This window comes from Nannobrachium achirus, assembly GCF_963921795.1.
Source record: "Nannobrachium achirus genome assembly, chromosome: 20".
NCBI lineage: Eukaryota > Metazoa > Chordata > Actinopteri > Myctophiformes > Myctophidae > Nannobrachium > Nannobrachium achirus.
In genome coordinates, this window is record NC_137827.1 from 29,596,045 (window position 1) to 29,620,457 (window position 24,413).

The 24,413-nt window shown below is 43.0% G+C and overlaps 1 protein-coding gene across 1 annotated transcript in view; it reads right to left on the bottom strand.

The window, feature by feature from the left end:
• Positions 1 to 24,413, bottom strand: part of cdin1 (CDAN1 interacting nuclease 1) — an 82,016-nt gene that overhangs the window by 26,488 nt on the left and 31,115 nt on the right. Inside the window, exons 7-11 of the mRNA XM_080750350.1 lie at positions 18,789 to 18,868; positions 18,168 to 18,217; positions 15,310 to 15,377; positions 12,552 to 12,617; positions 11,647 to 11,752 (exon numbers count right to left, since the gene is read on the bottom strand). Of these exons, the coding sequence (XP_080606476.1) occupies positions 11,647 to 11,752; positions 12,552 to 12,617; positions 15,310 to 15,377; positions 18,168 to 18,217; positions 18,789 to 18,868 (370 nt within the window). The remainder of the gene's footprint in view (positions 1 to 11,646; positions 11,753 to 12,551; positions 12,618 to 15,309; positions 15,378 to 18,167; positions 18,218 to 18,788; positions 18,869 to 24,413) is intronic.

Here is a 24,413-nt window from a genome sequence, read left to right on the forward strand (position 1 = left end):
TCCCGTGCCACTTGGTGAACGCATTGTATGCATACTGTGTGGTCCGTGTTCTACTTGAAAATCAGTGGTCTTCAGCCCTTTTCATATCAGGGTCTACCATTTCATCACCATTTGATGAGCGCAAAACGTATAATATTTTGTTATCATTGGATAAGATTGGTGTGGTACCATAGGACTGATAACAGGTCAATCAAAATAACAGTTCTAACTAACTTCTATAATTGTGTAGACTTCTTGTAAATTAAGTAATTCAGATGTTTAACAATAATGTAACTCTTGAGAGAGTACACTGAAACCAAATGGACCTGTAAGGGTCTATAAGGGTCCAGGGTTAGACTCTCCATCATTTAGCTGGGGACCACATGGAACCCCCTCAAGGACCAGTGGTGGTCCCTGGACCACTGGTTGAAAAGCACTGCTTTAATTTGTTTCTTTATTACCAAGAACCACAATTATGGTATTAAAATGTAAAATAAACTCGGTAACCACTTGATTAACGTGATGTGCAAACTCATCGACTTTATGAAAAAGCTCAATTACTGAAATCTGATGCAAATATACTACTAACAAGAAGCACTGAGTAACCTATACCATACACTGACATGTATAGACTGATACTATCTGAGGGGGAAACAATCCCATGTGTGTTTAATGCCTCAATGGATAGATCAATAAATCACAAGAATACCCAGGGAAAGGTAATCCTCCCCAAAAAGCTGTTAAACACTTGCTGTGTCATGAAGCCAGCACAACCAGAACTAAAATATGCATTCCTCTGTCTTCACCGGAGAGAAATAAAAAAGACTCATTCCCCTCTACGCCTAATGCCATTCCTTAAAACCAAAAATGTTTCAGCAATGTTGGTTGATAGAGGAACAAAAGTCATATTTTCTGTTCAATTGAGTATATTTTAGCTGTAAAGTCAGGTTGTGGCATTGGGTAGGGAGTCGGGACCCGTTTTTTCCCCCCCATTTCATTTCCTGTGACAAACCACAGAGCTTATGGTTCATTTCTTTCTTTATTGCTTGGGAAGACATTGGAAGAATCATCTGATGCCTTCTAGACTCCATCGTCATCATCCATCGCTAGAGGGTGTTGTTTGTCAAAAAGAACTGATCTACAGGCTAACAATGCGTTGCGATCAGTTCTTTTTGACAAGTAACACTGTTGTACTCAATAAGGCAGGTTTGAAAGTCCTGTGATACAGATGCATGACATGAAACACAAATGCCCCATTTTAAATATTTGTATGTATCTCACTATCTTTATGTCTACCATGTGAGTGTAGGGGTGTTCGTTATGCGCGTGTCTTAAGAAAATAAAAAAGATAAGCCACTTTAAAATCCTTTTGGCCTTCAATGGCTTCCGTCAGCGTGGTAAAAGAAAGCCCAGTCTTGGTACAATAACAACCGCCCTATAATTATCTTCCCATCTTCAGCCATCTCTCTATAAATTTCTATAGATGTGGACGTGTCCGACAGCAATATGTGTGTGTGCAGGCGGAGAAGGCGTACGGTAAGCATCCGCATGCACACTATTTGTCACAAGGCTATCTGTGTGTCAGGAAAATAACACGACGCATATTCAGTCGCACTGGGTACAATGCAGCCTGAATGGGGGGGGCGTCGTAGGACGTAGTTTACTCAAACCCATTCCAGCCATCACAATTCTCCTGTTGGATTGAGTTTTACAAAGAGCCATTCTAATCCAGGCCCACTCCTCTCTGCGCCTGCAGACAGGATCTCGCAAAGATGACAAATGCTGCCGACTTCTTCCTGGAATGAAACCCGGAAGGTCAACTAGAAGGGAAAAAGAAAAGACAGAAAGAAAAGGAACGAAAAGGGAGGGAAAGGGAGTACAACTGAGAGAAGGGAAAGGGAAAGAAAAACACGCTCTACGAGTCTGATGACATAAATCACGAAAGCTGCTAAAAAAGTAAGTTCGTTAAATAAAAACAACAAAAAAATGTTTTTTTAAAGAATAGAAGTTCCACAGCAAAACCGGAATTTCTGGCACAGACAGAAGACAGAAATGCCCGTGACTCAGTTTACTTGCGTCTTTCCCTCCCATCTCAGAGTGCTGAAGGCAAGCGGGTAGGCGGTGCGGGAGGGGGGGGGAGTAAAGGGGGGTATATATCACCAGGGTGCCGCTTTGTGTCCTGCTCGTCGTTTCCACAGCGGCTGTGTCAAAGCTGCTAGCAGGCTCAAAGTTAAATGACAAATTTGGATAATGCACAGACACAACCCAGCTAAAATAAATAGGTGACATGGGGGCTTAGCCAGAGCTAAATCCCGGGGCTGCTGGAGACCTGAAGTGCACGGATTACACCCCAGACGCCTTAGACAATGTGCCCAAATGTGCATCCTTAAAAGCATGAAATCCGTGGAGCAAGCCGACATGTCATTTGCTGTTAGTATTTTAAGTTCCTTGTTACACCTCAGTGTGCTGCTGTGGCCCAAAAGAAACACTGGCAAAGCCCAAGAGGAACCTCCATTGTGGATCTCTATTTTTCTAGCTGCGAAATATTCACCAGGAGGATGTCATAACAAAGGAAACAATAAAAGAGGCCACGTTCCTGCTCGGCAGGGGGTATCCACCACATTATAAATAGGAGGAAGACAATGACACAGGCATTGACACTTCACCAGAAAATGCAGTTGGATTTGTTTACAAATTAGTGAGCTGGGCCAAATCAAGCCAGCAACAACCTGGATTTATTTACCATTAAATAACAATTTACTTGTAAATGTAAAGGAATAAAAATAGTTAAGACTCTCAAAAAGCCAAGTCAATCAGACTCAACACAGGTGACCCTACTGAGAAATGACATACTGTGAGACGCAGAGAAATCTAATACTTATGCCAATACGTTTAACAAAATACATCCTATTAGTGAATCGATATAACCCTACTGAAAGAAATACACAGGCTTTGAGGACAAACCACCATTATGTGGAAACCTATCTCAGTCTCTCGCCCCCTCATGTCTCTTTCTCTTGTCCACATCTCTGACTTTAGGGTGAGGTTTATTAGTGGCACGGCACAGGTCTTGAAGGTGTCACATCGCCTCCCAAGAGGTGCCGGTGCCCGTCCTTGGGGAAGGCCCTGTAATGTCCAGCCTCATTGGATCAGCAGTGGCCACGGCCCCTGGGCAGCCTCTCTCAGGTGACATCCCCTATCTGCTCTGTCTGCATGATGGCCCCGCTTCTGCCATGGCTTATGTTACCTACCGGGTGCATTCACCCAGTCTACCGCATCCGTCCCACATTACCTGTATAGCTTGCATGTACACACACATACACACACTGTAAAACCTATGACATATTTTAAGTCTGAGCGTGTATAAATGTAACCAAATTGACCAGTGATGGTCCATTTGATTACATTTGTACCCTCTCTACAGTATGTTACAAATGAATAGATTTACTGTGTATATTCAGATTTACACACACACACACACACACACACACACACACACACACACACACACACACACACACACACACACACACACACACACACACACACACACACACACACACACACACACACACACACACACACACACACACACACACACACACACACACACACACACACACACGCGCGCTTCGAATTTTGGTAGAATTTCACATGAAGTCTGCGACTTGTACAATTGCTAATTTATTTGTCAATTGTCAAATTTGTTACAGTATATTTTTACATTTTCCACACAGTTTTTATGGATTGTATATATATGTATATATGCTATGCTTTTTAAGCAGAGACAAGAGTTTATGAAAGTAAATGATGAAAAAAACAATATAGTTAAACAAAATGTCTGCGCAACTGACTATGCACAAAGATAACTTGTCCTTACATCTCAGAGTGTCTAGCCGTAGTATTTCATTCATGTTCAGAGATAAAGGCATTAACAGCTGAACTCAATAAAGCTTGTCTACAAAATAGCAAGTCATTACTGTATTAATTAGTCATTCCTGGTTTTACTGCTTTGGGAAGTTCAACAAAAATGATGGACATATCCATTAAAAAGGAATATATTATGCAATATCTAGCATCAAGGAATTTAATTTGATGTCAAGGCAATCAGATTGAGTATGCCTGAGCTCATAACAGCATTATCATGCAATTTCAGCTGTAAAACCTACGGCATACAGTACCAGAAATAATTGGAAAAAGTTCTCCAAGAACTGGAGATGTCTGATCCTGGCTGTGTCAACTAATATAAAACATCATATAAATCAGCTTTTATCTAGCTGTTAGCCAATATGCCAGCAACCAGATTAGTAATGTTGTAGTGCAAGTACTTGGATGGAGTTCTGAGAATAACGACTTCCACATTAATTGCCATTTTGCTTCCATTATGCATGGTGGAAAAGTGCAAAAACAAAAGACAAACCCTAATATCATTTCTCATAATCTCTCGCAAATCAGATTTGATCTGAAAATGATATGCACTTTTGGAGTGTGGGAAACTGCTTATTATTAATTATGGGTGGACATATTTGTATCCAAAATGCAACATCACATACGGTTTCAAAATCTCAAAGATGAAACGATGTGGACATTGTGTGCACATGCATCAACATCAACAAATTTCCAAGTGGTCAAGCCGGATGATGTATAATGGCAAACCAAAAAAGTCTTAACCCCCATTTCATACGGGGGAGAAATGAGCCATACTGTCCCATTATATTGCCATAAATCATTTTTTTGTGGACGGCTGACAGCTTTTTATCAGATCTAACCTTTTCAAGCCTCCATTAGGAGCGCTAACATTTTCAACTCTGACACATTTTGCAGTTTACGAATCTCACAGCTGATTAACTTTGGGAAGGGGCAAGCCGGCGACCACGCTCATTTCCACAAAGGCCGTCCATCGTCTCGGCCCAAGAGGAATGGAGGGAGGGGAGGGAGGGACAGGGTCTGAATCTAATTATTTAACTCCACATTTACCCTTTAATCTACTGTTTTGCGCTGCAAAATGGTTTGGTTGCAGAAAATCTCTCTCTTATCTCGGGGTAAAATGTTCAATGTGATAAAATCTATTATTTGAAAAATATGTTCCACTGTACACAAGCTAAGCACTGCAATGAAGGCACCGCCAGGTTCCCTGGTAATCTGACAAACATCGGTTCAGGGAAGACAATCACCAGGCTCAAAGAAGCTGTCACATTTTCTTTTGTTGTGTGGTTTGAACTTTGGTGTGGAAGGATGGGGCACTGGATTCACGTTGATATTCTGACAATGAATTGGCAATCATTATCTTGCTTTGTTTTTTACAGCGTGCGAAAATACATTTTCTATATGAAAGCAATAAGGACCGATCCATTATTAACCGATTCATCTTCCTTCTGCTTCTCCAATATAAATACACAGATCTCCAATGGCCATAGGGGAGTGATTCTAAAAACCACAGACTGACACAACATACTCACTGCGAGCAGCAGAATGTCCTGATTCATCATAAACAACAGTGCCAGTGATGTGACACGACACCTACTTAAATCACAAGTCAAACATAATTTCAACAAACGCATGAGACTCATAACAAATGCAAAATATCAAGAACAACAAGCTTTACTGGAGCGGTCAGTGTATGGATAGGTCCTGAATTCATGCGAGGCAAGTGAGACCGCTGTATGATTAGACAAATGCAAGACTAGATCATTTGCTGCTAGAGGGAGAGTTATAGGGGCACCTTTGCCAACCATAATTGATTTAAGCGCGCCATGATCAGGGAGGGGCAGTTAAGGTGGTGCAATGCCAGCGCACATATTTCATTACATGCTGTGTTTAACCTTACCCACTTCTCCTAAAACACACAAGAGGCTCATTATGTGTTTAATATTCACCAGCAGGTGAATAATTTTTATGCAAGTCTGATAGTTGGGAGAGATGGATAACTCAATTATCTGAACATCCGTCAGAGCAGAGGGCTTCGTCGGCTCTGGAACACCACCAGCTAAGATTGATGGCTGGGAGACACCAATGGCTGCTGCTCCGCCATCTCATCCAGGCACTGGGCCTGAACATGCCATTTGATTCGGCAGAAGACCGTTTTTCTCTCCCTTTTCCCCCCTCCTTTTCTCGGGAGCCTTGTAGGTGAAGCGCCATTACCCCTCACTCCACTGAAGAGGGGTTTATTATGAGGTTAGTGCGTTGGCAAGACTATTGTTTGGATGATAAATGCAGTTGGTGAGGGCTTTGGACAGAAAATTTGTTATGTGGGGGTGTTTTTTCTCCCTTCCCTTTCTTCTCTTTCTTCGCTTCCTCCCAAAGACACATGTCACCATTGCTCACTTCGTAGAGCTCGAGGGAAAACCGGTTACAATTAACATGGAGCTACAGGCACAGCATTTTGGTTAGAGGTAAAAAAGTAAAGACGAAATTCATGAAAATAAGCAAATCACTGGTAATGTCAGTCAGGGGCAATGATGTAATTACAATATGTTATGCCATTTCAGGCACACACACACAAGCCGTCGGACTTTAAAAACCCATGAAATGATACCGTTAATACGAAAAGGGAGGATGATGTCACCTCATCTTCCTCTCTCTCCTTCACTCCTAACTGGGTTTAGATCTTTGCGGCAAACAATGCCTTGACCCTGTATTCATCGATTTCCATGTTCTGCATACACATGCACTCCTGCGCACAAGCATGTGCAATCAGAAATGTACCGTACATGCATGCGTCCACAGTATCCAGACACACACACACACACACACGCACACACACACACACACACAGCTGCTAAGGAAGCAATGCATCCCCATCTACAATACATTAATTAAGTATAACAAAAAGAGAAAGAGGGTGCACATTTTGAAATGTCAGCTAGTAAATGTCAATTAAAAATTACAAGGGTGCTGCTGGAAAAGGTGGGGTCTGAACTGAAGGGACTGACATTTTTTTTTGACACGACAGCGTTTATCTGACCGGGCCGCCGGCTGACATGATGGGATCTACGTTGTCAGTTCCTTAACGCACTCGGACAAGGCCGCTGAAATGAATGTCAATAAAAGGCACCCATAGGCACAAATCTTAGGCTCAGTCCAAAATGTCCAACCAGTCCGTTTGTATCCTGATATCTTCATTTGATCTAGAATGCCATTGTTACTGTATCTCTCAGCCAAGAGCGGGGGGACAGACAGACACATGCCATTTTCCTTAAATCCAATACAGCAGGGGTATTCAACAGGGGGTCCGGGACCCCTAGGGGGTCCACAGAGTTACTACAGGGGGTCCTCCAAATCTTTGTGTGATATAAGCTTTCATCCTCTTTTATATGAACCACTTGAACCCTAGCGCCCATATTCTGAGAACTGTAGCCAAAAATAGCAGATCTACAAGCAAAAGAAAAAAAAAGAGCAGACGTAAGTAGAGAGTAAAAGGTCAAGTTTATTAGGTAATGACTGCTCAAGTGGTTACAGGTAAATATCTGAAAACACAAATTGACATGAATCCAAAATACACTGATGATTGTGCTGTAAGGGGTCCCACTCCCTGGCCTGAAAACGTTGAAGACCCCTGCAATACAGGGAAGCACATGGACTTGCGGGGAGGCATGTGGCGCTCTGGTTGTCGTGCTGCCTGTGGTACTAATCATGCGACCTAATGGGAATAAAAGATTCCCTCTTAAACTGGACTCGTATATCATGTCATGTTTGACTGACTGAGGCAGATCTCATTCAAGTGTTTTCTCATTAAAACGCTAGCAACGTCTCTCATGGTCTAGGAATGTTCTGGAGTCGAGGCCAAAGCCTTTTTTTTTCTCGTCCTGGTCAACAATTTTCTTACAGACCTTTAATGAGGCCAGCTAAAGAAGACAACCATCAAAGATGGACCCTTCTCAGAGAGTCACACCTCAGTGCATCTGAGTTCCGGGGGTCGCTAGCATGATCAAATGCTGCACAGATTTTCCTTCTGCACACAACAGGGCTTTTCCAAATAAAACTACATTAGACAGAGGGAATAAAATACACTGTTGATTATGACCTTGGCATGGTCCCCTGGTTCATTTTAACTGCACATTGTTATTGGATGAATCATCCAACCCTGGAAATCAGATGTATGGTTTGATGGCAGCTGCAGAGTGGACAAGGAAGTAATTTCTCTATAAACACGCTCAACATTCTCTAATTGAGGAATCACTATTGATGTTCATCTACTTCATTTAGTTTTTGACATAAACTTTCTACTGATGGCCAAGTAATCCAACTGTTAAATAATCTCCTAGAAGCACTTTTCAATGCTACTTCCATTGCAACAACAGCCTTTTACAAAACTTCCTGACTATTGTCTGTCAAAAAACCTCATAAGTCCAAAACTGTTACTTTTCAGGATTCAAATTCAAAAGCTCAAAACTTGCAGATCTGCTACTTTTGATGCTTTTGTGTGACACTGTAGCAGAGCATGTAGGTACAAGGTAGGGCATTCATTTAAGAAAAAACGCAATAAGATAAAATATGGAGATTGGAGGTTTGATTTCTGCCCGGCAGCAACGATATACTAATTTTCTTATACCAATGTCAACTTTCATAAGTTGACAATTGTGTGGCTGTTGCAGCAAGGTAAACTGCACAGATTAGCTGCATGACTTCATGTCCAACTCAATATGGCCTATATATGTAATATCTAAGCACTGGTTCAGCATTTGCTCACTTGTGCACGTGTGTAAGTCCCATAGGAGACTCAAAAAAATATATCTGCATGCTGACCAGACCTACACAGGTGCTTGTCTCTTGCACAGGGATGGGTACTTACTATCTATACTATAATTTTGCGAATGTCTGAGTGAGTGTCTGTCTGTCTGTCTGAGTGAGTGTCTGTCTGTCTGTCTGAAACAGCGTTTCTCCTCAGTGGCTGGAGCAATTGATCTGAAATCGCATCACCATTAGCAGATGAACACACCTAACATAACTGTGAAGCCCGTTTGTCACTTTCACAAATCATTTACTGTATATTCGCATTTTTATGGTGTATCTATATCTATTTAGCCTACAGTACCTTTTGTGACCACACATGTTAAGGGAGGGGCGCTGTTGTTCAGGCCATGCACAATCACACACAAACCCACACACACACACACACACGGGGGGGGGGGGGGGGGGGGGGTTCTGGCCCTGTTACAGATGTTGTCCAAAAATCATGCAGATCGGTACACAGTATCTCTGTAGCCGTTAAATGGAACGGGTATTTCTTACATTGATGCTCCTACATATTATCATGCAAGCACCAGTTAAAGTTACTTTCCATCCCTCATATACTGTATGCACAGTGCACATCCCATAACCCACACACTGCACATCATTTTGGAGCTCATATCTTTGAACGGGTAAGGGCTAGTTAACTAAACAGCCCGTTGCACACGCTTACAGTGTCTCTGGATGCACCACATACATACAAAACCACACCTCCCCATACACATTAAAGCAGTAATAGACACATGCTGTATACGTGTGCAGATAGATAGATAGATAAAATAGATGAGATAGACAGTATGACAGAGAGAGAGAGAGAGAGAGATTAATTCTCTGCCTGACTGTGCCTTCTCTGTGGACACAGCGCCTGGTGTCTGGGACCTCCCAGCACTCCAGAGCCATGTCACAATGTGTGTCAGCCGGCCGTCTGACACACTGAGGGGGGGTTGGGCGGTACCAAGGCCAGTAGAGGCAGTCTGGGTGACATTTGAGCTCAATGTTTCTGGAAGTCCTAGCCTAGTCAAGGCAGAGAGAGAGAGAGAGAGAGAGAGAGAGAGAGAGAGAGAGAGAGAGAGAGAGAGAGAGAGAGAGGAAGGATGGGGAGGATACAGATGAATACCCTTGCCCTCCCAGGTTCTCTCTCTCTCTCTCTGTGTTCCATGGCCTGACAACAACGAAGAGTCACTAAACTTGTTGAGGTCTCCATGACATCCAGTACTGTGGCACAAGCAGCGACTGACTTTGGCTTGGAAGTGAATTCCAAGCCAAAGTATAGTGAATCAATAAAAAAGTACGTCTTGAAAGCTTTTTTGGGGGGGTTCTACTTTTAACTTGAAGAAAATGAAAAATACCACTTTATTTATAACCCTTCAAACCTTTACACACCATTACACTGGCAATGCTGCTGGACTTTTGTTTTAAAATGATGAAACAATGTTTTCACTTTGGGGAAAACATGGCTTCCCTGTGACGAGAATGCATAGATGCCAGGAATTTTCTCATTCTCTCTACATTCTCTCAGGAGACTATGACATGGCTGCGTATATTGTGTAATGATGTGTCTTACTGTACCTCAACGCACGCACACACGCACGCACGCACACACACCCCTGTTCCCCCAGTGTGGGACCACGAAGGCTGATTCCTGTCAAAAGGTTCTCATGACAACAAATGCCAAGGATTAATCACCCGTTTTCCCTGCTTCCCTTTGCAAACAATGCGTGTACTCTGGAAAACAATCCTGCTCAGACAGGCCATTCAGACAGCGAGGGACTCCAGTGACCATAGTGGAGGTGGCTGGGGCTCCACAGTGCAGTGTTGGAGTGGAGAGGAGGAAGGACACTGAAGTGCAGTCACAGATGTAAAACGTGGAAGTTTGGGGTTTGTGTGGCATGATGGTGAAGGAAGTGGTTAGTTCTGTCATCAAGATATGAGCTGTTTACAGAGCGCTGAGAAAATGATGATGGTGAGTGTGGTCAAAAGAAAGGAGAAGTTGATAAATGATTGGCAGATGGAGTGCAAACAGTGCTGTGTGGCGCAGTAAAGTCAACAATATGCTTGCTAAAGATATAACAAAAATCGGACCTCGGTTCGAAGTGGAGCGGTGAATTTGAGCAGCTATACCCTATGTGTGTGTGTGTGTGTGTGTGTGTGTGTGTGTGTGTGTGTGTGTGTGTGTGTGTGTGTGTGAGTGTTGAGCATAGACTGTAGAAAAATATGGACGATGCAAAGCCATTGGTTTCTATGCAGCGCAAATGGCCCTTTTCTACCCCCTTGGAATGGGTGTCGCCATCATAGAATTGTAAAGGCCTCAGAGATGCTATTGGCTGCCAACGGTCAAGTGCAACCGCAGGGATACATGGGAGAATGTGGTCGGAGCCTCCCGAAATACAGCACACGAAGAAGAACACAGCCGGCTGGTATCAGTTTAGTTGGCCACGCCCCCCTCCCCCGCAACTTTATCATTTATTTTAAAATAAATTGGACCACATTTCGACAAAACGAATATGATGGTGATTGAAAGGCAATTTTTAACTAGCGATAGGAACCATACAGTATTCATGACAATGTTAATTAAGGTTAGAAAACGAAAGGGGAAAATGAATGGGATCCAATGGAGAACAATTCTTTTTGCGATCGGCCGGGGGGGAAAACAGCGCAACTAGCGGCCAATCATAGGAAGTTTTACTTCCGTATTGGAGTCATTTTAAATCGGCAGAACTATGCCCCTGGTGTTGAGTGTGCCTGGCCTGCTCAACAGCGCCCCTCCTTTAACGTGTGTGTGTGTGGTCAGCAGAGGTATTGACAGGCTACAGACATGTCCACCCACACATATAGCCACGGACATAGCTGTTTATAGGGAGCCGGTTTCACCGCTCCAAAAAATTTCAATATAGAGGAAGAGAAGAGAAGACAAGAGAAATGTATACAGTAGGTTACCTGTTCCAGTAGCTCCAGAACTGCTCGTTGAGGTATGTGCGATGACTGACATCGTCCCCAAATGAGGCTTTGCTCTCAATCCAGTGGACGATGTGTCCTTCCACAGCTTTTTACACAAAGAAACACAACAGCAACAATCAGAACTGTGAGGAATAAAGTCACACAAGCTAGATCTGGGGGGGACAAGTGGCATTTTCATCGGTAATGGACTTCACAGTTTCTTTCTGCAGTTCACTTAACCCATTTAGACCTAGAATTATTGAATGCTTTAACTATTGAAAAATAGCAGATATACAAGCTCACAGCGCTGCGAGCTTGTAGATCTGCTATTTTTGAAAATTCAAGATTTCTTTTTGCAAGTCTTTGAATATATATATTTAAAAGCGAACATTTGTAACTCAAATATTTGCTTCTGGGGGTCCCTGGAACAACATATTTTGAGATGGGAGTCCGTGGCCAAATACCTGCAATTTTGGGGGTCCTTGACAAGAAAAGGTTTGAGAACCACTGATTTAGAGGAAGGATTTAGAAGTCGGGTCAAAGATCAGGTCAAAGATATTCAAAGACTTGCACACATGTTCACGTTTTTTCAAAAATAGCAGATCTACAAGCTCGCAGCGCGGCACTCGGTGCCGCGCTGTGAGCTTGTATATCTGCTATTTTTCAATGGTTAAGGCATAAAATAGTGGTTAAAGTGGTTCAAATCTAACGCGACTCGGGCACGTTCCAGGTATTTGAGTGTTAAAAATCAAGCATAATTTGGTTTCACTCACACAAAGCTTGACAGTTGAATAATCATATTTGAGAAAACCGTTGAAGGAGTAAAAATTCTAAGCTAGCTGAGCTTAGCAAGGCAGCTGTTTCAGATGAAATAAAATGTTGACATTTGTAATGGAAATACAAACCAATTGGGACCTCCAGAATAATGTCAGGCGTTTTGTCGTAGCCCTTGGCTCTCAGCTGGTTTTCATCTACAAGGAACAGAAAGTGTAGCATTTCAACATTTAGCTACAGTACGGCGTATCCCAGTTAAGATTCAGAAAATAGTTATTCGGAGCACACTGGTAGGTAGGTAATAACAGGATAACAATGTATGCCTTCACTGCAACAGCTGAATATACACTGAAAATGCCTGTCAAACACATATCCTCGGCTACTAACCTCGCACCTTTTTATCCAAGGTGGTGATAACAAATCCCCCAGTGTTGGGAAAGCAGAAAACACACAGTAGAGGACAGGAGGCGCGGTCAAACCATTAGCTACATCTGCCACTTATTTGCTGCCACTGCACAAAAAGTCTGTAACGCCCAGTGACGGCGCCGCTATCCAGTTTGCAGTTTGGTCGGGCTTCATAAAGTATAAAGGCGAGGGGACAAGGTTGGCATTACAGCGCCTGTAAGCCTGACCCCTGCCTGCACGGGCTGCAGCCATTGTCCTTGACTCCTGGCGCGCTTCGGCCATTATCCCTACAACACCTGATTTCTCCATTAAATCTCAGGCTGACCAGGTCATTCAATTCCAGGGGCCTGCCTCTTCGTCTCCAGCCAAGCTCAACTAATGGGGCATGGAGGGGGATCTAGGGGAGGTGGAGAGGTGGTGGTGTCAGCAGGGGTGTCGCACCAAATTCTGGGCCCTGGGTACAAGGATTCACTGCGGGCCCCCCATGAATGTTCTTCATAGGGTGAGGGACTCATTTAGACAGGGAATGCATTATTACGCATTATTTCGTGCTTTAACTATTACAAAATAGCAGATATACAAGCTCACTGCGAGCTTGTAGATCTGCTATTTTTGAATATTTCAAATCCTTCTAAGGTTTTTTGAAAAAACTATGTTTCTATGTCAGTGGTGCTCAAACCTTTTCATGCGAAGGATGGCCAAAATGATATGGTATTTGGCCACAGACGCTTAAAAAATACATGTATTCAAATATCTGCACATATTTTCATGACTTTTCAAAAATAGCAGATCTACAAGCTCGCTGTGAGCATGCATATCTGCTATTTTTCAATAGCTAAAGTATAAAATAATTAAGGCCCCTCCACCTTGGGCCCCAGTAACTCAGTCCCACTTTTCCCCCCCTCGTGACGCTCCTGGGTGTCAGCCAGGGGTTGAGGGAGAGAGCCGAAGGTCTCAGGAAGGCAGCCAGAGGCCTGTGGTATGGGAAAGGGGTTAGGGTGTGGGGGGCTTTGCGGACCCTCTCCTCACACCTACTGGGCTGTTGACATTGTCATGCGGCGCCGATCGCCTTTTTACATCACCTTTGATTAAAATTAATGGCCCGTCCCCACTGTTGGGTAGCTTATTTCCAATCCATTTATCAGACGGGGTGAGGTTGCCTCAGTGGCCCTTTCGCCCCGCGAACTCTGACAGTTTTAGAACAGTCTGCGGCACCAGCCCTGTAGAAAGGTCAGCACTTCGGGCCCAAATAAATGATATGGTCTTAATGACAGAGGGAATGACTTTTATCCTTCATCACTCATCTGACCGGGGGGATGCGATGGGATAGGGATGGTGATGCAATGGGAAAGGGTAAAGAAAAAATTCCGTTTCACAATTTCACACCTGAACACTCTCTACCATGCCTTAGTATTCCTCAACGTAGCTGGTGTGTAAGAGAAAAGAAAATGGCCAGCAAAATATTTGAAAAACGGCAAAGGCTTCATCTTAAAATAAATGTGAGGCACACAAAAAAAAAAGAAAACCCTTGATTAACCGTATATAAACAAATGACAAAATCCTTAATATTCTAAAGAACAGTATGACTATTCCCTTCACCGAAATATCTCTTCAATGGCAATAAAAATTGTACCAAAATTCCTTTCCATGTCCATTTGTCCTTCAGCAAGCTAGGGCAAGCAATCAATCATAACACAAAACATGTATCCCAGGAGAAACTGCCCTATTTTGTTCATCTAAGAAGTAGGGATGGGACGATACGCGATATTATCGTTTATCGTGATAAAAAAACACTCACGGTAATCGTATCGTGGAGATTTAACTTATCGTGATATCGTCCTCCGTCATGCACTGGGATCAATTCACCTTTTATTTGCCGAGCTTCATATCCGGTACCACATACACGCTCTATACTTGGTAAAAAGGTACTTATAATATACGTACTTGATACAGTCTTTCTTTTACTCCCTATCAAATGTCTTTGCCAAAAAATAGCCGATCTACAAGCTCACAACGCGTGGCATCGTGACGCGTTGTGAGCTTGTAGATCTGCTATTTTTTGGCAAATGTTCAGGCTGCAGGATAAGGGATTTTGATTATCGCGACAATATCGTAAATCGCGATTTCTTTTGTGACAATAATCGTGCTATGAAATTTTCACATCGTTCCATCCCTACTAAGAAGAGGAAGGAAAAAAAATTACACGCTGGCGATGCAACCTTAGTCGATGTGTACATCAGAGCCAAACAAACATTAAGGACTGCTTTTGAAGCCCTTATTTCTTTAAATATTCATTATGGGCTAGTAGATAAATTAAAAATTCAGGGATATTTGATAACAGTTCCTGGTCGTTAGCCAATCAATGAGAGATAACACCCGCCACATCAGTCATGTCCAGGTCTCCATTTACCTACAGTAACTTACAAACAGCGTGACAAGAGGAGCTTGGGTAGCACGGTGTAAAGGGTCAGAGGGATGGCTTACCTAGAAACGATAGCTTCCTCTCCTCCAGCTTGTCCCGTAGCAGTACCTCGTGCTCTTGACCAATAGCACTGAGGGCATGGAGTCAAGGATTCCAACGTAAAGTGATCTACAAGCTATTCCGGTGGTTCTCAAACATTTTCAACATGTCAAGGACCCCCACATTGCTATGTATTTTGAATTAGGGGTGGGCGATATGGAAAAATACAATATCACAATATTTGACCAAGCAGTATCACGATACACGATTTTATCACGATTCTTTTTCACATTGTTTTTTATGGTTATTTTTCAAGTTACTTGACAAAAACTATACTCTCTGGGTTCCTTTTGGGAGGTCTAATTTGAACTTTACAAGTATGTAACTCTGACAGTATACAAATGAAACCAAATGGACCCTTACGGGTCCATTTGGTTTAATTTGTATACTGTCATTTTGAGAACCACTGATGTATTCTATATTCTACAGTATGAGACGAATAGAATAAAATATTTAAGCAAACACAAAGAGTTCATCTCAAAAACGGAATGCTGAAGAATCAGACCATTTTTACCTGTCAAATAGGTTGCTATGGAAACCACAAGCATGCTGTGGCTTGTGGGTTGCTGTGGTAACAATGTGAAGAGTGCAGAGTTGAGAAAGTGCATGCTCTTGTGAGTGTGGGTGAGAAAGAGAGAGAGAGATAATATAGAATATCGTCACTGTCGGGCAGAAACCTCGTATCTCCAAGTTTCAAATTCGTACATTTATTCGCAAAGTAAAGCACTGCTTCATCATACAAGGCCATCGCACAAAAGTAGTGAAAACAGCCGATCTACAAGCACACAACGCGTTGTGTGCTTGTAGATCGGCTGTTTTCACTAGTTTAGTTCATTTTTTAAATGATAAATACAAAGTGGGTTTTGGACATACAAGGTTTCCACCCGACAACGACGATATGTTCCCTTTAATCATGTTCTTTCCCATGTACAGTAGATGTACTTTAGTTTACCCTATGCACAGCAAAGACACAATTAAAAAGGTTTTCCGGTCAAATTCAATCAGCTTTTGCAACAAATCTCCAAAGTACATTACCCAAATGAGCAAGACAAAACTTTTAAGGAAACAGAAGATTGAACAAATGCCAATTTGGCAAAAGGCAAACAGCCCCTGGATTACTCATTCCAGTAAAATATATCAAAATGCTTTTACAATAAATGCCATTCTGAATCAGGAGACACGGCAGCAGTTGCACACATTCTGCATTCGCGAAGAAGGCCAGATATCATATGCATAATTAGCTTTTTTTGAAAGAAAGAAAAAAAAAGAAAAGAAAAAAGATGTAACTCCTGCAGGCATTATACCACCCACGACACACACACAAATCACTCAAAAAGGCCTAGCGATTAATACATGCATACCCTAAGCAGCACACGTGCATCAGAGCCAATCTTCTGATGTGGAGATGGAGGCGTTCCAAAGCAGTGGGGCGGTTATCATGAACTCTCTGTGGCGGAGTGAGTGAATGCAATCTGACACTGAAGGGAGGAAGTGTGAAAGAAAGGTAAAGAGAGGGGACGAGGATGGAGGGCAGGGCGGGACAGGGTTGACTGGCTACGAACAGGGGACCCAAAACACAACCCCCCCGCCACACACACACACACACACACACACATGCAAGCATGCACAGACACAATAACACACACTCACACACACACACACACACACTCTTCTCCCCATACACACAGTCGCTCCTGGTCTGCTCCCCAGCTGTATGCCTCTAAATAGCCCAGACTCCCAGCCCCACCCTTACGGTCCAAGCCGTGCCCTACAACACTATGGAGAGACTGTAGCAGTAGCAGACAGTAAAGGAAAGAAAAGAAAGAAGGAAAGAGAGAGACGGGGAAAAAAGGTGGCAAGTGGAGGGAAGGGGAGATTTTTCTTCTACAAAAGGAATAAAGCAGTGGTTCTCAACCTTTTCTGGCTGCGACCCCCAAAATAATCATATTTGAACTGGGGACCCCCCACCCTGACGAGCACTAAAGGTTGAGGAATTACATTTTGTATAACACGGTTCTATTGTGAAAATAGCAGATCAGAGGAGTTGTGAGCATGTAGTCTGCTATTTTCACAATTTCTGCGTCTATTAGGTATTAAACAGTTCACTTTAGAAATGTGCATACCCTCTATAAAATTACATTTTATGCTGGCTTGTTTACTGAGTGAGAAAACAGTGTTGGACATTGGGAGTGGGGACCCCCAAAAATAATTTGGGGACCCCCGACCCACAGGTTGAGAACCACAAAGAAAAAGTAAAACAGCTAAAAAAGACAGACGAAAGATGAATTAAAGATGGTTTATGTTGGAACGACACGTCAAGAACTCTCCATGGTGCTGATGTGTTTCAGAAAATGTCACCACTAAAATGCAACAGCGTAGTGAATCACTGATGATCAAACACGAAAACAAATGTGATAAATGTTAATTATTATGTCATTTTCCATTATTATTATTATTATTATTTAAGGGCCAATGAATGGAAGCATTGGCAAACAAAAGAAAGGGGCATATATGATCATAATATACCACCAAGGCTTATAAACCAGATCTTTTTTTTTTGTTCTCCCCCCAGTGGCATAGAACATTGGACCTGCTTCACTATGTGAACATGGAGATGCATTTAGATTAGTCTCCCCCCTCTCCTCTCCTCTCTCCCTCCACCTCCTCCCAGCGCCTTGTAACATGATGGCGGGGCGGCAGGCGGGGATGAAACACTTCCTCTCTGAAGCAGAACTTTTATGTCAGGTGAAGCCAGACACATCTCATCCCCTTCAATAGCTCCTCGTCAATTTCAGACTTAAAATTTTATGGGATAGGATACTGTTTGATGCAGTCTACCAGCGGTCCATAACAGCAGTCATTTATTGTGCACTGAAAAGAGAGAGAGGGGAGGGGGGGGGCATTATTTCGTGAAGGAGAGGGGGGGGGGGGGGGGGGGGGCATTATTTCGTGAAGGAGGGGGGGGGGGGGGGGGGGGGGGGGATACACCCGTGTGTAACGGTGCCGGGGAGGGAGAAAACACGGGAGACACCGGCGCGGATTGGCAGGCATGACCGCCGGCTCTCACGTGGTTTCATCGGCAAACATGAGCCTGACACCCTGTCTGTCAGCCAGGTGGTACAGCAACATTAACACTCCTGACTATACGTGAATTAATTCATTTACAAAAACAATTTAAAAACATGGGAAAGGTAGTTGCACTATTTCCAGTAAAACACAGCACTGAGTTAGAACTGTTTGGAAGGAAATTATTATATATTATTATTATTTATTTATTACATAAATTCATTCTTAAATGTACCTGTAAATGTTTCTTTGTTCATAATTATTATTGTATCGTGCAACTATATTCTTTTAGTTTTCAAATCCACAATGTGATTACAGCTTGATAAAGTACAGTATTTGTCCGTCTGTCTTTTGATTTGGAGAATAAGACACTTACCTGGTAGATGTGATTGGCTAGAGTTTGGTTTAGGATTAATGATGGCTCCTTAAGCATGCTGTTGAGGACTGACTTACAGGCTGTGAACAAGACAAGCAGAGGGAGGAGGGAGAGAGAGAAAGACAGATACACACAGTGAGACACATTGCCATGCAAATGGCACCAAAAAGGCATAGTTTGTCTAACCTTTACACATCATGCGCACTTTAAAAATGTAACATTGACTGGAGAGCGACAAAGACAGAGTAACAACAGGGAAGATATAGACACTTAAAAGAGGTTTAACATAATTCACCACACCACTGTACGTGTAGTATATCTGCCCTAGTCCATTGGCTGGCTGCTGGAAGCCCGTACAGATCTTCCATAGATAAATGTTTCAGTCCAGAGCACATGAGCCCCATGTAGTTTATCTATGTTATGAACGATGACTATTTTGCATCTTTCATCCCCATCCCTGCTCCACTAACATTATAAATCAGCATGCGAGCCCGCAGGATTGATTTCCTACTACTGCAACAGCAAAAAAAATCCTTAAATCATTTCTTAAAAAGATTTGGATTAAATGGATTGTATCATTGTGTGACGAAATGGTCCAGGCATGCCATTTTAGTGATATACACACACAGTCCTAAAAGGCATTACTGACAATACCAGGAATGTTTCTATTCACATTTCAAGCATGGATGGATGGAGCCTATACTAATACTGCATAGTGCTTCGTCCTAAGCTCTCCTAGCACAGATATAAATGCTAACAACAGGACAGCTAATTTGAAGATTTATAGAAACATATAAGAATAAGGAGTTAAAAGGCTCCCAATGAAATAAAGTCAGCTTAAAGGACTCAGGTCTAGCTTTTATAAGTGCTGACTTGTGATCTATGAGCCTGTATTAAATGAACCTTATTTTGAAAAAGATCTTTACTAGAAAACATAAAACCATCAGAACATCCCCTCCTCCCCTATCTTGTCTTGTTTTCCCTCTCTCTTTTTCATAGGTACAACCCTTCCAAAGACTATCAAAACCTCCGGCGCCGGTAAGGACAAATACGGCACCACGATACCTCATCTACTCCCCCTTCAGTTGAAATAAAGACGGAAGTGGGTGGGAGGGAGATCCCACCTCCGTCAGCGCTAAACCTGATTTATACTTAGTTGAGCACTTTGTGTCATGCACCGCAAATAGCAGATCTACAAGCTCACAACACACCAACAGAGCGACACGCCGTGAGCCTGTAAATCCGCTGTTTCCCGTGCACGACAGGATGCGCAACCAAGTATAAATCTGTCTTTGTGTGCATCTCTCTCCCCACCTTTCTTGCACACTCCTTTCTGTTTCTCCCCCATCCATGGCCACCCCCTGCTCCTCCTCCTCATCCTCTCTCCTTGCAAGGTACAGTACATGGCTGTGCTTTATTTCTTTGCTCATTTTTCCTCTGAGATCGGTACCTTCGCACGCAGATCCATACCATGTTTCCCATGCGGTGCGGGCGGCAGTGAAGAAAGAGGGTTATATTTTCCCCTTGAGTTAGGACACCTCATGACAAATGATAATGGATAATCAATAAAGCTGGGAAATATGAGGCAGCAAACTTTATGAAGCCGGGAGACATATTACTCCCCAACAACACTGGTTTCCCTTAACAAAGTCACTACTCGACTGTGCCTAATAATCTGAAGGAAAATCAAAGGCCCCGAAACCACATCAGCAATATTGGCAACTTATTCCACTTTAATGGCATTTTGATTGATTTTTTTCCCCTTCCTAATGGTCGTTTTATAGATTTGACGCTGCTTCTGCAAAACAGTAGTGTGTAATAAACCTCCCTGAAGGCAAACGTTGGCCATTAAAGCTCTTGTCTTACTAGCGCTCATAATTGGAGGTTGACCACCACCACATTTCGGTCTCTCACATAACAAACACACACACACATGCATTCCTCCAGGTCTAGACTTCTCTCACTCAGTCTGTTCAGGGCTCTTCAATGTTTTTCTGTAAGATGGCTGTGATAAGCGATATGGTTCCCTTCCTCCTGCTCTCTTTTGAGGGATGGGGTTAAAAATAGCCATAAAGAGGTGACCTTGGCGCTGACATTGTGGAATTTCAGCCAAGCATTGACCTGATGAAAATGGAAGGCCAGGCCGCTAATAAATCAGGCTGCTTTTAAAATGAGTTTACCCTAATGCTCATTCATCACAGGCTGTAATGCCATTTGCAGGGCCCGGATTCGCCGCTGTGCGCAAACACCGCAGTAAATAACAACAGGGCCCTTGCATCTCTCGCATCACTGCAGCCTCCCGACATGAGCATACATTTATTAGGAAGACGCCTCTGCCTTGCATGGCAGCACTAATCCATGCCACCCTAAGCTCTTCCCAGCCACACGCACAGGTCTTTAAATATACACACAAAAACGGCATTTGCAGACTCGACAACAAAAAGAAACGCGCACAAAAAAAAGGAGGAAAGCATAATCTGAGGAGCCCCACATGCGGAGAACAAAGCCCTGCGGCACAACTTCGCACCTTGTAAACATTCTGCAAATTTACTGTAATTGTCCCATGTTGGCATAAATTCTGACTGAGGCGCCGCATCACATCGTCAACATCTGAACAGCAGGAGGAACACAGTGGAGGGGAATAATAGATGGGGGAGACGCTACGCCTCCATTGGGAATTGCTAAAGAAAACAAGCCAGTGTAAACAAATCACAAAACATCCTGGTGTTAGCCTTACTGCATTCATACACACCTACCACAACAAGATAAGCTGTACATGGGGAAAGGTAATAGCGACATAACCTTGGCTTGATTTCTCATCCCTTACTTGTGTCATTTGTAACAACTCCTCTTTTTTTCTCCACCAGGGTGAAAAAGTCATTATCTCAAATACGAAAAAATGGCGAGAAATCTCATTAGACGGCAACATTTGTTGAGGGAGGACCATAATAAACAATAACGGATGACGATCGTTATTGCCCCTGACACTGATGAGCTCCTCTGCAAGTTTGTTTATTAATTAAAAAACCCACTTTTTTTTCTAGGGTGTGTGTGTGTGTGTGTGTTGGGGTGGGGGTGCATGTGTGTGTGTGTGGGGGGGGGGGGGGCAGTTACATCCTCTACGCCCCCCCCCTTGTTCCCATACACAAGCCATTGAGCTGTGGAGGGGCGCTCGTTCATCAAACTTCATGGAGCAAGGGAGAGACGGGTCCTGATAATGCGCGCCGCTAAAGCTGATTTTCCATGATGAATCTCGGAGCATATAAATTGGCTAATATCTGAAAACATTTACAGATACTAGAGGAATTGACTACTTGTGGGACATGATGGATGAGGCTCTCAGACGCCGGCCGACAGCTCTGCAAATCTCTGCGGCTGCCTAAAGCCCTCATTTGATTTTCCAATTTACTCCTTTTAAATTTATCCTCCTGTATTGAAAAAAAAAGAAAAAAAAAAGGAGATGGGAAAGAGAGAGTGGATGAGTCAGAAGAAGAAGAAGAAGGGGGGGTTGGTTATGGGGGTGTTGTGTTGTGTGTGTGTGTTATTTTTATGTCTGTGGCTGTGTGGTGGTGCTAGTTGATGATATGAGCTGGTATCTCCTGTGCAGGAGAAGCCCAGTCCCTGTAGAGGTTACTGGGGCAGAACTGATCTGCTTCCACCTGATTCTCCCTGATAGAAGTGAAATGAGACTTTGCGCGCACGGCGCGCGTGTGTGCGTGTGTGTGTGTGTGTGTGTGTGTGTGTGTGTGTGTGTGTGTGTGTGTGTGTGTGTGCTCGTGCACGCACGTAAATACGTACGCACAGTAGTAGCAGTAGTAGTCGTAATAGTAGGTCTGGGCTAGCTCTGCCATATAGAGAAAGGCTCCCTAGGTCAGGCCATTAGACTGTGTCGGAGGAGGCTGACTAGAAGCTCCTCTGCTGAAAAGGAGTAATTAGTATACTTGTCAAGTGAAGTGCCACGCCGCTGCTTACCTCCCCTACACCCACCCTGCACGCATGCTAGCATGCACACATACACACACACCATGAACCGCAAAGACATACACACACACACACACACGAGTGCGCACGCACATACTTCGCTGCTCCTTCCTTACTTCCTCCTTGCTAATGAAGGGCCCTTGCTCTCATTATGTGAAGAGAGACTACAATACACGCACGCACGCACACACACACACACACACACACACACACACACACACACACACACACACACACACACACACACACACACACACACACACACACACACACACACACACACACACACACACACACACACACACACACAGGAATGATGTGTGAGGGAGGAGAAGGAAGCAGTTAAAGAAGCTGCAAGAGGAAGAACCATAACAACTAGAGATGGGACGATACGCGATATTATCGTTTATTGTGATAAAAAACACTCACAATAATCGTATCGTGGAGTAGGGCTGTCACAATTATTACATAATCGTCTAATCGTGATTATTTGACATAATCGTGATTATTTTTCATAATCGTCATAATCGTTTACATGTCAAAAATAGTGGAAATAGCCGATCTACAAGCTCACAACGCGTCGCTTGTAGATCTATTTTTTGGCAAATGTTTCCGCCACAGGATAATGGATTTTGATTATCGTGATAATATCGTAAATCGCGATTTCTTTTGTAACAATAATCGTGATATGACATTTTCATATCGTCCCATCCCTACTAACAACAACGCCAGATACTGAAGGCTGATTTTTACTTAGTTGCTCGATTTTCGGTGCAGAACATGCGAAACGGTGTGCAACCAAGTATAAATCAGGTATGACCGAGATATTCTACTTTTGGAACATAATACCGTATTCAGTTATCGACACCCCTGATCTGCAAAGCACTGATGTCATTATGAATTCTGTCACAGAACTGAGGGGAACATCGTGGTGGACCCACCACCAGTGTTCTCACAGTGCGAACATCAAACGGTAAGACATTTATAACCTTGCCTACGCGGGCTTCTGTAAAGGAATGTGACAATAAATCTCAAAAGGCAGCCGAATCACATAGTTACAAAACATGGAGCAGCAATCTAATCTGCCGTTGGGCCTTGGGAAAATGGAAAAGGTCAAATAGCTTGCAAAATTGCCTTCACAAAAAAAGAAAAAAGGAGAGAGAAAAAAAAAGTACTATGTGCTATGTCTAAATCTAGAGGCACATCATCAGCTCATGTCAGAAGAAGAATACAGTGAAAGATGAAGAGATAGAATAGGAGGAAATAAAACACAGCAGGAGCTCCACAAATCTACTTTTTGAAAAGTAACGTCTGTTTGAGAATCAAAACAAGGCTGAATATAGTGAAAGTGAAGGCCATTGGTCGAGAGCTATAGAAAAAATAAATAGGATCCTCTCTTCTAGGGCTGTCACGATTATGACATTTTACATGACGATTAATTGTCACTCAAATAACTCCGATCAACGATTTAATTAAGTTTCTGTCGTTGACTATTACATTTCTGTTTGGCATTTAGGCTACAAGTTGCACATGGTAGATATGACACATAACCTAAATATACAAAGAAATTACTGACATATTTGACTACTTTATACTTAAAAAAGAACATTGATAGAGGAAATAGCCGATCTACAAGCTCACAAC